At 42.0% G+C, this 15,514-nt stretch overlaps 1 protein-coding gene across 1 annotated transcript in view; it reads left to right on the top strand.

The window, feature by feature from the left end:
• The first annotated feature begins 5,158 nt into the window (after positions 1–5,158).
• Positions 5,159–15,514, top strand: part of LONP2 (lon peptidase 2, peroxisomal) — a 114,458-nt gene continuing 104,102 nt past the window's right edge. The window contains exons 1-2 of the mRNA XM_049864927.1: positions 5,159–5,489; positions 14,381–14,615. Coding sequence (XP_049720884.1) covers positions 5,257–5,489; positions 14,381–14,615 — 468 coding nt within the window. The 5' untranslated portion in view covers positions 5,159–5,256. The remainder of the gene's footprint in view (positions 5,490–14,380; positions 14,616–15,514) is intronic.

The raw sequence follows: 15,514 nt of genomic DNA, 5'->3' as shown, positions 1-15,514 counted from the left end.
GATTTTTATATGTTGATATTGTATCCCAATACTCCGCTGAACTTTTCTATTAGTTTCAGTAGTTTTCTTGAGGATTCCTTAGGGTTTTCTGTGTATAAGATCATGTCATCTGCAAATAGAGATACTTTTATTTCTTCCTTGCCAATCTGGATGCCCTTTATTTCTTTACCTAGCCTAATTGCTCTGGCTAGGACCTCAAGCACAATGCTGAATAAAAGTGGTGACAAAGGGCATCCTTGTCTGGTTCCCGGTCTCAATGGGAATGCTTTCAGGCTCTCTCCATTTAGGATGATGTTGGCTCTTGGCTTTGTATAAGTGCTTTTTATTATGTTAGGAATCTTCCTTCTATTATTTTGCTGAGAGTTTTTATCATGAATGGGTGTTGAACTTTGTCAAATGCCTTTTCTGCATCGATTGATAAAATTGTGTGATTCTTGTCTTTTGTTTTATTTATATGATGGGTTACTTTGTTTCTGTAATGTTGAACCAACCCTGCATACCTGGTATGAGTCCCACTTGGTTATGGTGAATTATTTTTTTGGTATGTCGTTGAATTCTATTGGCTAGAATTTTGTTCAGGATTTTTGCATCTATGTTCATGAGAGATATAGGTCTGCAATTTCCTTTTTTTTTATGGTGTCTTTTTTTTTTTTTTTTAACCTGATTTTGGTATCAGGGATTTGCTGGCTTCATAGAATGACTTTGGGATTATTCCGCCCTTTTCCACGCTCCGAAATGCTTTTAGCAGTAGTGGTGTTAACTCTTGTCTGAAAGTTTGGTAAACTCTGCAGAGAAGCCATCCAGGCCAGGGCTTTTTTTTGTTGGGAGTTTTTTGATTACCTTTTCAATCTCTTCTTTTGTTTTGGGTCTATTTAGTTGTTCTACCTCTGTTTGTGTTAGTTTAGGTAGGTAGTGTGTTTCTAGGGATTCCATTTCTTCTAGGTTTTCAAATTTGTTAGAGTACAATTTTTCATAGTAATCTGATATGATTCTTTTAATTTCAGTTGGGCCTATTGTAATATTGCCCATCTCATTTCTTATTCATTTTATTTGCTTCCTTTCCTGTTTTTCTTTTGTCAGTCTGGCCAATGGTTTATCGATTTTGTTAGTCTTTTCAAAGAACCAGCTTTTTGTCTCGTTAATTGTTTCAACTGTTTTTCTGTTTTCTATTTCATTTAGTTCTGCTCTAATTTTTATTATTTGTTTTTTTCTGGTGCTTTGGGGTTTCTTTGGTTGCTCTCTTTCTATTTGTTCAAGTTGTAGGGATGATTCTTTGATTTTCGGCCCTTTCTTCTTTTTGTATATGTCCATTGATTAAATTGACCTCTGAGCACTGCTTTCACTGTGTCCTAAAGGTTCTGATAGGAAGTGTTTTCATTCTTACTGGATTCTACCAATGTCTTTATTCCATCCTTAATGTCTTCTATAAACCAGTCTTTTTTGATCAGGGTATTGTTCAGTTTCCAAGTGTTTCTTTTCCCTGCTTTTTCTGTTATTGAGTTTTCCTTTTATGGCCTTATGGTCAGAGAAGATGCTTTGTAATATTTCAATGTTTTAGATTCTGCTAAGGCTTGCTTTAAAATGACATAATATGTGGCGTGTTCTAGAGAATGTTCCATGTGGATTAGAAAAGAAAGTATACTTGGCTGCTGTTGGGTGGAGTGTTCTGTACATGTCTATGAGGTCAAGTTGGTTGATTGTGGCATTTAGATCTTCCGTGTCTTTATTGAGCTTCTTTCTGGATGTCCTGTCTTTCACCAAAAGTGGTGTGTTGAAGTCTCCTAGTATTACGGTGGAGCTGTCTATCTCACTTTTCAGCGCTGATAGTTTGTTTCATGTATCTTGCAGCCCTGTCATTGGGTGCATAAATATTTAAAATAGTTATATCCTCCTGGTATATTGTCCCTTTAATCATTATATAGTGTCCTTCCTTATCCTTTATGATGGATTTAACTTTAATTCTATTTTGTCAGAAATTAATATTGCCACTCCTGCTCTTTTTTTTTTTGCTTGATATATTTTTTTCCATCCTTTGAGTTTTAGTTTGTGTCTCGAAGGTGTGTCTCTTTTAGGCAGCATATAGACAGACTGTGTTTTTTAATCCATCCTGCCACTCTCTGTCTCTTTATCGGTCCATTTAGTCCATTTAAGTTCAGCATTATTATGGATACGTATGACTTTAGGGCTATCACTTTGATGTCTTTTTTTGTATGTTGTTGACAGTTTCTTTTTCACACTTAATTTTATGTGCTGAGTAGATTACCTTTATATGTTGTCCTTTCCTCATATTTGTTTTTGTTGATTTTGTTTCTGCTGACTCTCTACTTTTTTCTTGTATTTTATTTTGATGTGTAGGATAGTTTGTCTCCTTTTTACCCCTATTTTTCTAAATTTAAACCTAACTTTTATTTCTTTATAATGCCTTGTCTTCCTTGCCATATGGAAGATCTATGACATTTCTTAGTCCCTCTTTATTGTTTTAATGTTGTCTTCTTTTACGTAATAACATCGCTTCTTCCCTGTTTTGAGCATTTTTTTATCTTGATTTATTTTTGTGATTTCCCTGTTTGGGTTGACATCTGATTGCTCTGCCCAGTGTTCTAATCTTGGGTTGATATCTGATATTAGTGATTTTCTAACCAAAGACTCCCTTTAGTATTTCTGATAGTTTTGGTTTGGTTTTTATGAACTCCCTAAACTGCTTATCTGGAAATGCCCTAATTTAACCTTCACATTTGAGAGACGGTTTTGCTGGATATATGCTTCTCGGCTGGCAATTTTTTTTTGTTGTTATTCAATTTTTTATATGTCATCCCATTGCCTTCTTGCCTGCATGTTCCTGCCAAGTAGTCTGAGCTTATTCTTATTGACTCTACTTTGTAAGTGACTTTTCATTTATCCCTAGCTGCTCCTAAAACTCTCTCTTTATGTTTAGTTTTGGCAAGTTTGATTATGATATGTTTTGGTGACTGTCTTAAATTCTACCTTATGTGGAGTTAGATAAGCATCTTGGATAGATATTTTTTCATCTTTCACGATATCAGGGAAGTTTTCTGCCAACAAACCTTCAACAATTCTCTCTGTATTCTCTGTTAACCCTCCCTGTTCTGGAACTCCAATCACTTATAGGTTATTTCTCATGATAGAGTCCCACATGATTCTTCAGGTTTCTTCATTTTTTTTAATTCTTTTATCTGATTTTTCTTCAAATATATTGGTGCCAAGTGCTTTATCTTCAAGTTCACAAATTCTGCCTTCCACTTGCTCAATTCTGCTCCACTTCTGTAATTTTATTGTTAATCTTCTGAATTTCTGATTGCTGTTTATGGATTTTTCCAGCTTATTAAATTCTTCATTATGTTCCTGAATAACATTTTTAATTTCTTCAACTGCTTTATCTGTGTGTTCCTTGGCTTGTTCTGCACATTGCTTGATTTCCTTCCTGACGTCTTGAAGGCTTCTGTATACTAATCTTTTGTATTCTGCCTCCAGTAATTCCAGGAAGGCACTTTCATCTAGAAGATCTCTTGATTTTTTGTTTTGAGAGCTTGTTGAGGCAATCGTGGTCTGTATCTTTATGTGATTCGATATTGACTGCTGTCTCTGAGCCATCAAAAGTTACTGTATTAGTTTATTTTATGCTTGCTTACTTGCTTTGTTTTGTTTTGATATGCCCAAATGGGTTGCTTGAGAGAGCTAGCTTGATTATTTTCACCTTTGGAGCTCTGATGTCCTGTCCCCAGATGGCTAGAGCTGTTAACAGGTATATCAGTGTAGGAGTCCATTTACTTTTCTTATATGAATTCAGTTCAGGTGTCCAGGTAGCTGATCATCAAGTGTGTGGTACAGGCTCTGCCTTACAGTCTTAGAGAGGCCGGGGTAATTGGTGTAGGTACCGGTATCTGGATGCAGCAGGGGGTCACGCTCTGAACAAGGCAGGGGGCTGAGAATCGTCCTCCATGTATCTCTGAGGAAAGCATGTCCTTGTTCGTAGACATACAGGTGGTTGGGTGCTGCAGATGGACCAAGGGCACCCAATGTTTTTGGCTATAAGGACTGGGAGGTACCAGTTATCCTTGGACCCCTGTCGCAGGTGGCTGGGTGACCTGAGCGGAGCTACCAGTCCTTAGGCCCCTGATGTGGGTAGGTGAGGACCCTGTCTAACAGGCAAAGTGGCGTCAAACATCAAACACCCACCTCTCCACCACACAGCTGAAACAGTTGTAGCCTGCCAACGAGGGCCTATTTTCCTGAAACAGGCCCACACATGTCCATGCAGCTGGAAAAGGTACTCAAAGTCCACGGACCATTCATGCCTGGACAGGAGCTGCTTCTGTCCTGAGCTCTCCCAGTTAGTGGAGCTGGCAAATTATCTTCTCCCCCAATTGCGAATTTATTACTTCTCCAGGGCCTGGAGCATGGGTCTTAGGTGCTGGGCCAGGCCTATCTCAGGCCCAGGAAAATCAACACCTGCTGAAGCCGGCTTGGGGTTGGGGGGCACGGTAAAATATACGCGAGTACTTAGCTTTTGGCAGCCAAACTCTTAACCACTATGCACAAGGGTTTTCAGATGAGTTACTGGCAATGTTAATTTCCTGAAATTGTCAATTGTACTGTGATTATAACCCTAAAAAACCAAACCCGTTGCCGTTGAGTCGATTCCGACTCATAGAGACCCTATAAGACAGAGTAGAACTGTCCCCATGGAGTTTCTAAAGATCGGGTTGTGGATTCACACTACTGATGTTCTGGTTAGCAGCCATGCTCTTAACCAGTTCACCACCAGGGCTCCACTATGATTATGTAAGATGATAACAGGAGAAACTGAGGGGATGATATACGAGAACTCTTTTCTATGTATTTTCGATATTTTTGTAAATACACAATTAGAAAAAAAGTTTAAAAAACTTTAAATATGTACCATTTAATTTAAACAGGGCCTTGCTTCCAAACGCAATACGTAAGTCGTTCTGTGTGTGGGTGAAGCTCTCGAAAAAGCGGAGAAGGCCTGAAAAGGCAGAACTCAGAGCCCGCTTTTGTGCTGTTCTTTTCGCGTTTGTAAGCCACGCGAGCCGCTCCGCAGCCCCACAGGAGGCAGCGCGAAGCGGCGGGCTTTGAGCCACGGGGCGGTCCGTAGCCTGCAGCCGGAAGCGCTGGCGCGCCGGAAGCGGGGAAGAGCGTGGTGGAGGCCGGGTAGGTGGCGGAGAGCTGTGGGTCCCGTCCTTCCGACGGTCTGCTGCACGGCCTTCTGTCACCATGTCGTCGGTGAGCCCCATCCAGATCCCTAGCCGCCTTCCGCTGCTGCTCACCCATGAGGGCGTCCTGCTGCCCGGCTCCACCATGCGCACCAGCGTGGACTCGGCCCGCAACCTGCAGCTGGTGCGCAGCCGCCTGCTCAAGGGCACGTCGCTGCAGAGCACCATCCTGGGTGTCATCCCCAACACGCCCGACCCTCCCAGCGACGCACAGGACCTGCCGCCGCTGCACAGGTAGGCCGGGCGGCCTCTCTGGGGACTGCCGCCGGCGCTGGCCTGCGAGCGCGGAGCCTGGGGAGCGGCCTGGGAGGCTGGGCTCGGCCGCCTGCTGGGCCCCCGCCGCGTCGGATGGGGATGAGAGGTGCCGCGTTGAAGGACTTGGCTGGGGCTCCCCACCCACTCCAGGTCTTCAGACTCCTGGTCCAGTGCGTCTGGCGTTCCAGGCCCCTCCTTGCCCCCAGCTGAGCTCTCTCTTCTTCTTTTCCTCGTCTTGTTTTTATTAGTTAAAAAATTTTATTGTCTTTATTGAGGTTCTGTCTCGTCTACGCATTTGCTTTTACCAGTCCCATTCTAAACTGCATTCCTTTCCATTAACTTTTTTTAGTTGTGGTGAAATGGACGCAACATAAAACTTGCCATTTTAACCGTCTTTAAGGGTACAGTCCAGTGGCATTGATCACACTCACAGTCTCACGCAGCCACTCCCCCTGTTTGTTTCCAGAGCGTTTTCGTCACCGTGAACTCTGTGCCCGTTATGTAATAACCCTCGCTCTCCCCTCCCCCAGCCCAGCTGAGCCACTAGTTTGCTTTCTGTCTCTGTGCATTTGTCTGTTCTGGATGTTCCCTGTAAATGGGATCGTACAACGTTCGTCCTTTTGTGTCAGGCTTATTTCACTTAGCATACTGTTTTCAAGGTCCGCCTGTGTCATAGCATAAACTTGGTTTCTTTTTATGGTGGAATAATATTTCACTCTACATATATGCAAGGGGACCTGGTGGTGCAGTAGTTAAAGTGCTCGGCTGCTAACTGAATGGTCTGGGGGTTTGAATCCACCAGCCACTCTGGGAGAAAGACGGGGCAGTCTGCTTCTGTAAAGATTACAGCCATGGAAACCCTTTGGGGGCAGTTCTTTCTACTCTGTCCTAGAGGGTTGCTGTTAGTCAGAATCGACTCAGTGACAGTGGGTTTGGCATACATGTCTGCAGTAAGATCTGCAAAAGCTCGAACCTGTCAGGGAAGGAAAACTCAAATATCCTCCATTGAAATGAGTGATATAAAAGTGGTAAGACTAAACCCTGTCAAAGGCAGAAGACTTGCAAGACCCAGAAAAACAAGGCAGTCTTGTCAAGTTTTGGTTCTCAAAGGTTTCACTATACTTGAATTTTTCTTCTCTGACAGGTTTTTGCTTTACACAGGTTCTGGGTTTCACAAGTTTTAATGTATTTTCCAACAAATCAAGTAATAGAAAAGTGATACGGCTACACCCTGCCAAAGGTGGAAAACTTGTGGAACCTGGAAAAATAAGGCAATCCTGCTGAGTTCCAGCTCTCAGAGGTTTCTCTGTACTACATTTTGTGTATCCACTCATCTATTGATGGACAGTTGGGGTTTTTCCGCCATTTGGGTGTTGTGAATAATGCTGCAATGGACGTTGGTGTACGCGCATCTGAGTACCTGCTTAGAATTTTGCATATATACCCAGGAGCGGAGGCGTTGGATCATATGGTATTTCAGTGTTTAACTTTTTGAGAAACCGACAGACTTTGGCACAGCGGGCTGCACCATTTTACATTCTCACCAGCAACCGATGTGGTATCTCACTGTGGTTCTGCTTTGCATTTCCCTAAAGGTGGTGAGCATCTTCCCTTCCATGCATTTCCAGATGCCTGCCTTGTACACTCCCTGCCTCCCCTTTCCTCCTCCAGTACTTCTGTTTTCCTGCTCATATTTCCCTTTGGTCTCTCTTTCTGGAATTTTAGTAGTTCTCATCTCTGCTCCTTCTCTTGTATCTTAACATGCATTTTCTTAGGCCTTGTCTTAGTTATTTAGTGCTGCAATAAGAGAAATACCACAAGTGGATGTTTTTAACAAACAGGAGGCTAGAAGTCTGAATTCAGGGGCCAGCTCCAGGGGAAGGCTTTCCCTCTCCAACAGCTCTAGGGGAAGGTTCTTGTCATCATTTTCCCATGGGTCTAGGAGTTTCTCAGCACAGGGACCCTGGGTCTAAAGGACACACTCCATTCCCAGCTCTTCTTTCTTGGTGGTAGGAGGTTCCTCTTCACTCCTTTATATCTCAAAAGAGAGTGACTCAAGATACAGCCCAATTCTGTAGATTGCGTCCTGCCTCATTAACATTGCGTCCTGCCTCATTAACATAACTGTCTCTAAATCCTAACATCATAGAAGTTAGGATTTACAACACATAGGATAATCACATCAAATCACAAAATGGACGAAAATCACAGAATACTGGATCATGGACTAGCCAAGTTGACACGTTTTTAGTGGACACAGTTCAATCCATAACAGGCCCCAAGCTTACCACTAGATTGCACCAGGGGATGAGAGGCTCCGTACGGTGTGGTCCTAGTTGTGACTTTGGGTGAGGGACTAACCCCTTCCTATTTCTTTCCTCATCTGTTTGGAAACTGACAGCATCTACCTGAGTACTGTAGTCACTAGCCACATGTAGTTATAAAACCGTTGCTGTTGAGTGGATTCCGGTTCATAGCAACCTTACAGGACAGAATAGAACTGCACTTTAGGGTTTCTAAGACTGTAATCATTATGGAAGTAGACTGTCTTTACCTGAGGAGCAGCTGGTGGGTTTGAACTGCAGACCTAAAGCCTGGCTTTTCATGTGTGTGGATATCTTTCTGGCTTCCATCTGATCTTTGGTTATTGGCTGAGTAGAACTGGATACTTTCCAAGTTTCAGTACAGTTGGATTCTGGTTTTCCTGCATACAACCCCACTCCTTAAACCTCTGCTTATCTCTCTATAATTTTTGGCTTTCTGTGTCCAGGCACTTAGTTGCCTGTTGAGGTAAGAGCACTCGTGAGTAGATTTTTTGTTGTATTTTTACTGTGCACATGTATGGTGATGACCCACAGGAACACTGTGAACTTTAAAAGTAGATTTACTTATATTTTAGCTTTGAGTGATTATTTGCTGGCATTATTCTGGCAAGACTTCGGAGGGTTTTTAATTTTTTTTAATGTATATACCTGGGTAACACAAACAGTTAAGTGCTGGACTACTAACCAAAAGTTGGCAGTTTGAACCCGCTGAGAAGCGCCTTGGAAGACCGGCCTAGCCATCTGCTTCCAAAAGGTCACAGCCTTGAAAACCCTACGGAGCAGTTCTACCCTGCACTGGTGATGTTGCCAAGAGTCAGCATCAACTCAGTGGTAGCTAACAACAGATCTCTCCAAAACAATGTCTGAGTTCTCCTGATGGAAGTAATCGCTGATATCAGATAATGTGTAGACTGACCCTGTTGTTCATATCGCTGCCTTTGTTTTAAATAAACGGCAAATACTAAAATTTAATCATTTGGGTTAGAAAACATACGATGAAAATCCTTTGCAGAATTCCAGCATTGTAAGAACTCAGTACACAATCTTGTTACCCCAGAAATATTATTTGCTTCTTGAAGAGTCTTTGTAGAAAGATTATGTCACATTCCTTAGCGATGGATTCCTTTCCCTTTCTTTCTCTGATATAACCTTTAAAATGCTCTTTAGTTTAATAAAGTGTTTTGATAATAAAAATATTCAATTATCCGTAACATTAGTGTCTTGACACAAATCTGCCCCTTCTCAGTTACCTGCCTTGCTTTACTTTAAGAAAGCGCTTCGATAGTACAAACACTGAGTTATCCATAACGTTAGCTTCCAGACACAAACCTGTCCTTCCCCAGTTATCTGCTTTCCAGGTGGCAGTGGTACCCAGAGGGGAGGCAGGTGGCCCTGCTGCAGTCCATATTCCCTTTATACCATCCAGGTGACCCTGGCTGCAGTCTTCAGGGAGCAGCAGAAGGAATTTGCCCCCGAGTTCCTTGCCACACAAAGTAGCAGAGCCACACGTTGACTTATCTGAGCCACTCCTTCATCCTTCAACAACTCAGCCCAGTTCTGCACACGCAGGGCAGACCTGGTGCCCCACAGGAACCTTTTCAGGAGGGCTTTGCATTATCCCTGCAGTGTAGGACTTAGTGCCCATCACCTCACGACACCCTTCACTTCCCTGCTTGACTGGACTGTATTTTTAGTGGCTCCTGAGTGACCCATTGTTTTCTTCATGAAAATGGACAGTAATTTAGCACTACCTGTACAGTATCCTTGTATGCATTTCAAGGTGGTCATCAGTCCTGTTCCAGCCCTGCCTCCTTCAGAGTATGTGGCTTGCTTTCCTCACGGTGCTGGTTCCTCTGTCGCCCTCCATGTGCTGGTTTTCTTCTTCGTTCTGAGACGCCACATAAGTCTCACTGCCTTTTGTTTAATGAAAAGTTAACGTTTTATATGTAGTAGATGTACAGTTTCATAATCTGGATTAATTCTTTGTGTATTACTATTTGTGTATATTATTAGCATTCTCAGGCATTCAAGAAATGTTGGCTGATAATAGTAATTTTTTTTTTTTTGTAGTTCTGGGTATTAGCCAGTATGTAATGGGTAACTCAGACTTTCCTAAGCCTGCAGTTACTCTTTTTTAGGGAAGATCTGTCTAGAAATAGGAGCCCTGGTGGCACAGTGGTTTAAGAGCTTGACTGCTGACCAAAAGGTTAGCCGTTCGAATCCACCAGCTGCTCCTTGGAAACCCTATGGGGCCGTTCTACTCTGTCCTGTAGGGTTGCTATGAGTTGGTATCGACTTCATGGCAATGGGTTTGGTTTTGTTTGGGTATAGAAGTGACATTTCTTAAATTCAAAAATGTTTTAGGAAAGGGATGAGAATTAAAAAATCCTGTAGCAGCAAAACCTCTTCTGTTTTAACTTGAGACTATTTTAATAGACTCTTGCCTTGTTTCTAAATCATTATTAATCTTCATAAATTTGCTCAAAATCGTTAGATATTCAAGAAGTTAATTAGGTAATACCAAGACAAAATTAAAAAGATGTTTTAGTGGGTCTTTCCGAGAAATGTGTAATTTTTCTTCCACAGCTTCGGTAGACGTGCTTCTCTTCAGTATTAAACGTTGGTGTTGTTGCTGTTGTTAGCTGCCATGGGGTTGTCCCATGTGTAGTGGAGCAGACACTGCCTAGTCCTGTGCCATAATGCCGTGATAAGTTGCAAATGAAACCACAGTGATTCATAGGGTTTTCATTGGCTGATTTTCAGAAGTAGATTGCCAGGCTTTTCTTCCTAGTCCATCTTAGTCTGAAAGCGCCCCTGTAGTCTGTTCAGCATCATTATTGTTGCTGGGTGCCATCCGTTCCAACTCATAATAACCCTGTGGGACAGAGTAGAACTGTCCCATAGGGTTTTCTTGGCTGTAATCTTTACAGAAGCAGATCTCCAATGCTTTCTCCTGTGGAGCCGCCGGGTGGGTTCCAAACACCAACCTTTTGGTTAGTAGTCGAGCCCTTAACTGTTGCACCGCGAGGACTCCTTGTTCAATGTAATAGCAACATGCAAACCACCACAGACAGGTGGCTGGTGGTACGCATGGGGTATATTTGCCCAGAATCGAACCTGGGTATCCAGCATGGAAGGCGAAAGTTTGCCATGAACCTCCCTAAACCAGATGCTGTCAGGTTGATTCTGACTCATGGCAACCCCACGTGTGTCAGAGTAGAACTGTGCTCCATAGGAATGTCAAAGGCTGTTTTTTCTGAACTAATCTCCAGGCCTTTCTTCCAGGGCACCTCTGGGTAGACTCGAACCTCCAACCTTTGCATTAGCAGCCAAGAGCATTAATTGTTTCTACAGTGAGTGGTAGGCTTGTAACCATGGGTAGCTAGCTAGGTTTACCCTTTCTCAATCCCAGTTGCTCACTTGTGATGAGGAGATAGTACTTTCCTCTTAAAATTGAAGGGAAGAATACCATTAAACAATACTGCAAAAGCGTCTGTGAACTGCAGAGCCTTCTAAACCCCTTTGTTAGTGGTATTGTCATTCCCCAAATCGGGGGAGAGGTGGTGGTGGGGAGTGAAGAGGTCCTGCCTTCTGACATCTGAAGGGACTTGGAAGAGACTTGGAAGATTGAGGATTCCAAGAGAAACAAGGGGCTTTAAAGTTAAAAAAAAGTGCTCGGCATATAGACCAGAGCTTAGATACTTGCATAACATCGTTTTCTTGGAACCTGCTTTTTCCAGTAGTACTGCTTTTAGGTTTTCCCGTCATCAGAGTTGAGGATTCTCAAATACTTTTGGAACTCGTGCTATAAAGAAGTCAGTTTCCAGATTACACAGATCATACCAATTGTAGCCAATTATAATACCAATTATAAAATTTTACAGTGTCTGAAGGTGGATCCCCTTTAGGAGTTTCAAAAATTCTTTGAGCCGTAACCATACCAGGGTAATTAGTGTACAGTTTGCTGGAGCTACTCCGCAAAAAGAAAGAAACTTCTCGAATCTGTTGTTCCAAAATCAGTAATATTGATTTTGTGGTTACAGCTAATAAAGCACATGGTGATAGAAGAGCTGGGATGTTGAGAAAGGTGATTGACTTGATGTCAGGGATTGAATTGTGTCCCCCCGAGATACGTATCAGTTTGGTTAGGGCATGTGTGGTTGTCCTCCATTTTGTGATTTTCCTACGTGTTATAAATCATAATCTCTGCCTGTGGTTAAAAAGAATTAGGGTAGGGTGTAATACCCTTGCTCAGGCCACATCCCTGATCCAAGGTAAAGGGAGTTTCCCTGGGGTGTGGCCTGCACCACCTCTTATCTCTCAAGAGATAAAAGGAAAGAGAAGCAAGCAGAGAGTTGGGGACCTCATACCACCAAGAAAGCAGCACCAGGAGCAGAGCGTGTCCTTTGGCCCTCGGGTCCCTGTGCCTGAGAAGCTCCTCGACCACAGGAAGATTGAGGACAAGGACCTCCTTCCAGAGCCTACAGAGAGAGAAAGCCTTCCCCTGGAGCTGATGCCCTGAATTTGCACTTTTAGCCTACTTTACCTTGAGGAGATAAATTTCTCTTTGTTAAAGCCATCCATTTGTGGTATTTCTGTTACAGCAGCACTGGACGACTAAGACACTTAATATAAAGTCTCTTGTGTGTCATAGAAGGAAAGTTTTATTAGATTGATTGAATATATTGTTTATTTTAATGCCTACTTTTATGTATGAAACCTAGAGTCCAATATACAATAGAATTTGTCTAAAATTGCATTAAACACCATCCTTTCAAACAAGGCTTTTCACCCAGATGTCCTTCACCAGGTATTCTGTTTCTGGCCCTTTAATTTCATAGGTCATGTTTTTCTCTAAGGAGGGTATATTCTAGTAAAATGTATGTGATGTCAGGTAAGAACCAGGAACACCTTTAAAACCTTTGTATATTTTACCTCATAAGGAGGAGAGACAGACTGTGACTCTTGTTTGGAACATCCTCCTTTCCACCGTTAGCAAAAGTATTTTTTAACTTGCTTTGTAAGAAAACTCATTTTGGGTCTCATTTTTTAACAGTGACCTACCCCAAATAATTAAATTTATCTCCCAGTCTGGAGGTTTGAATTTACCTCATCGTTCTCTCCCTGTGGTTTCTCCTCAGTTTCTAGTTTTTAAACCCCTTAGGCCAGGGATCCAGTTTCGTGTCTGGATGTTCACAAAGCTGAACTCTTTCTGCATTGTGTAAACATTGATGAATATCGTATGGCCTTTAATCTGTTTAAGTATTGCTGACTTTGTCATACAATCTGAGTTGATTTTCAGGAATTGGGTAATGTGACATACTATTGACTGTTGTTGTACACCATTAAGTTGATTTCAATTCATGTATAAGCCAAAACCAAACCCACTGCCGTTGAGTTGATGCTGACTCATAGTGACCCTATAGGACAAAGTGGAACTGGCCCATGGAGTTTCCAAGTAGCGGCTGGTGGATTCGAATTGCTGACCTCTTTGGTTAGCCGGTGAGCTCATAACTGCTGTGCCACCAGAGCTCCCCAGCTGCGTGTAGAGGTAAGCAGATTCACTACAGGATTCACGTGCTGCATTTGCGTGTGACTCAGCGTGCTTGAGATGGGCAGGTGCGGAGTTCCAGTATTACCGTTTTCTTCATTTAATTCTAGTTTCCTTTCTGTGGCTGAGGAGAGAAAATGTTACTTTAATTTGGGCGCTGGAAGCATCTTCTGAGTGTTGATCTTTAAGTTTTGTGTAACTTTGGTATAGTTTGGGTGAGACTTCCTTTCTGTGAATTTGATTTATGTGTGGCGTGATCAGGGTTTCCTGTCCTGTTAAGGAGCTAAGACGTACATAATATACAACTTTTTCAAAGAGTATTAGGTGGAGTGATTACCACATGTAACAGAACTGGGATTTGACCTTCTTGAACTGTGGGTCTTTCTCTAGCTCTCTTCAGTTCTCGACAGCTTAAAGACTCCAGTGTGTAACCCTTACATTTAGAAATTCAGTGTTCAAGAGCATGTGTGTTAATTCCCAGATTGTGAGAGTTTGAGACAAGACAAGTAGGTAGACATTGTATAAATTGATTATATAAAAAGCTGGCAACTGGCTTGATGTTAGCAGCAAAATGTATCGGAACAGAAATTTTTTAGACTGGTTTATATGTTGTTATTTATATTGAAACCTGATTAAAATGCTAATATTTATTCTGGGGTAAAATTGATTGCCTTATCCCTAGTTGGCAAAATAAATATAAGCTCTGTAATTATCAAGCAACTGCTTTTACGCTTAGATTTTTATGCTTAAATAATCCAAATGTTTAGCTAATTTTTAAAAGAGGTGCTGATTATAGTGAGATGGACTGTTTTGTTCCATAGCTGACCTAAGAGACCACGTACCGGATGCTAAATTAACTAGAGAAATAATTTACTTACATCTTAGATGTTGTTTGAGATATTTAATGAATATCTCAGAAATGGCGACCGTTTTTGAGGTGACTTCCTGTTCTACATATAAATGCTTATGACACCAACTTTTTTTGTGTTTTTCAGGATTGGGACGGCTGCACTGGCGGTCCAGGTCGTGGGCAGTAACTGGCCCAAGCCCCACTATACTTTGCTGATTACAGGCCTGTGCCGTTTCCAGATTGTTCAGGTCTTAAAGGAGAAGCCATACCCTGTTGCTGAAGTGGAGCAGTTGGACCGACTTGAGGAGTTTCCCAGCACTTGTAAAACTAGGGAGGAGCTGGGAGAGCTTCCCGAGCAGTTTTACAAATATGCAGTACAAGTGAGTTGCCTTTATTTTTCCTTTAAAACCCTTTTTCTTTGGTTCCACTGCTGCCCTAAGGAGTGATGAATCTGTCAGGTGGTGGAGTTTTAGGGTAGTGTAAGTTGAACTGAGTTAATAGAATATCGTAACATTCATTTCAATGTGCTTTTTTCTGGGATTGTACCTAAATCATTCCAGGACATATTAGCTAATTGTTTGTAAAAATTTTCCACAGAGTATTTCTAGAGCTTCCCCTTATGATTTTCTCTGGCTCCAAGCCAAATTGTTATTAAAGCTAAATATGTAATGTTAAAAATTATAATACTGCACAGAAGCTATTTGTGACTAAAATACCTGGGCTCTGAATTGTACATGTTATAGTCAAGGTCACATGTGCCCGGCAGTAACCATCTCAAGTATGGTTAAAAACCTCAATAACTCCATGCTGGGAGGAAAGCATGTGTGTTAGATATCCCTAATTCTAGGTTATTGAGGGTTTTTATAACTAACTTTTTCTAAGAGAAAGCGCCTCTCCCACCCCATTTTGTTTCAACCCTTATTAAAATATCAAATGCAGTCTGCTGCTTTTCTGTTGCTATAATCCAGTAAATAGAACTGAGTCTATTTACTGGACCAGGTAGTGCCTAAAGGTCTTGATTATGAATGTCATTGATCATTCATTGAATAGTGTGTAGCCCAGCCGGTGATGTCTGTACCTGGTGTGGCATTTCAAGGGACGAACTTCTAGTGTGGTGAACAGCAAAAGAAAAGTAGAAAAACTGTACCTGTAACTTCTGCGGGGGCAGCTTGACAACTGGAACTAGTTTACCTGCTGTGTAGGCATGAAGGAGTTACAGGGGAAATAGACTTTCTTTTCCTTTCCTGGGGTGATACTCCCTGGGTGTTTCTTCTACTGG

This window comes from Elephas maximus, chromosome 21 (genome assembly GCF_024166365.1).
Source record: "Elephas maximus indicus isolate mEleMax1 chromosome 21, mEleMax1 primary haplotype, whole genome shotgun sequence".
Classification (NCBI taxonomy): Eukaryota; Metazoa; Chordata; class Mammalia; order Proboscidea; family Elephantidae; genus Elephas; species Elephas maximus.
This window is presented reverse-complemented; position numbering and strand designations above follow the sequence as displayed.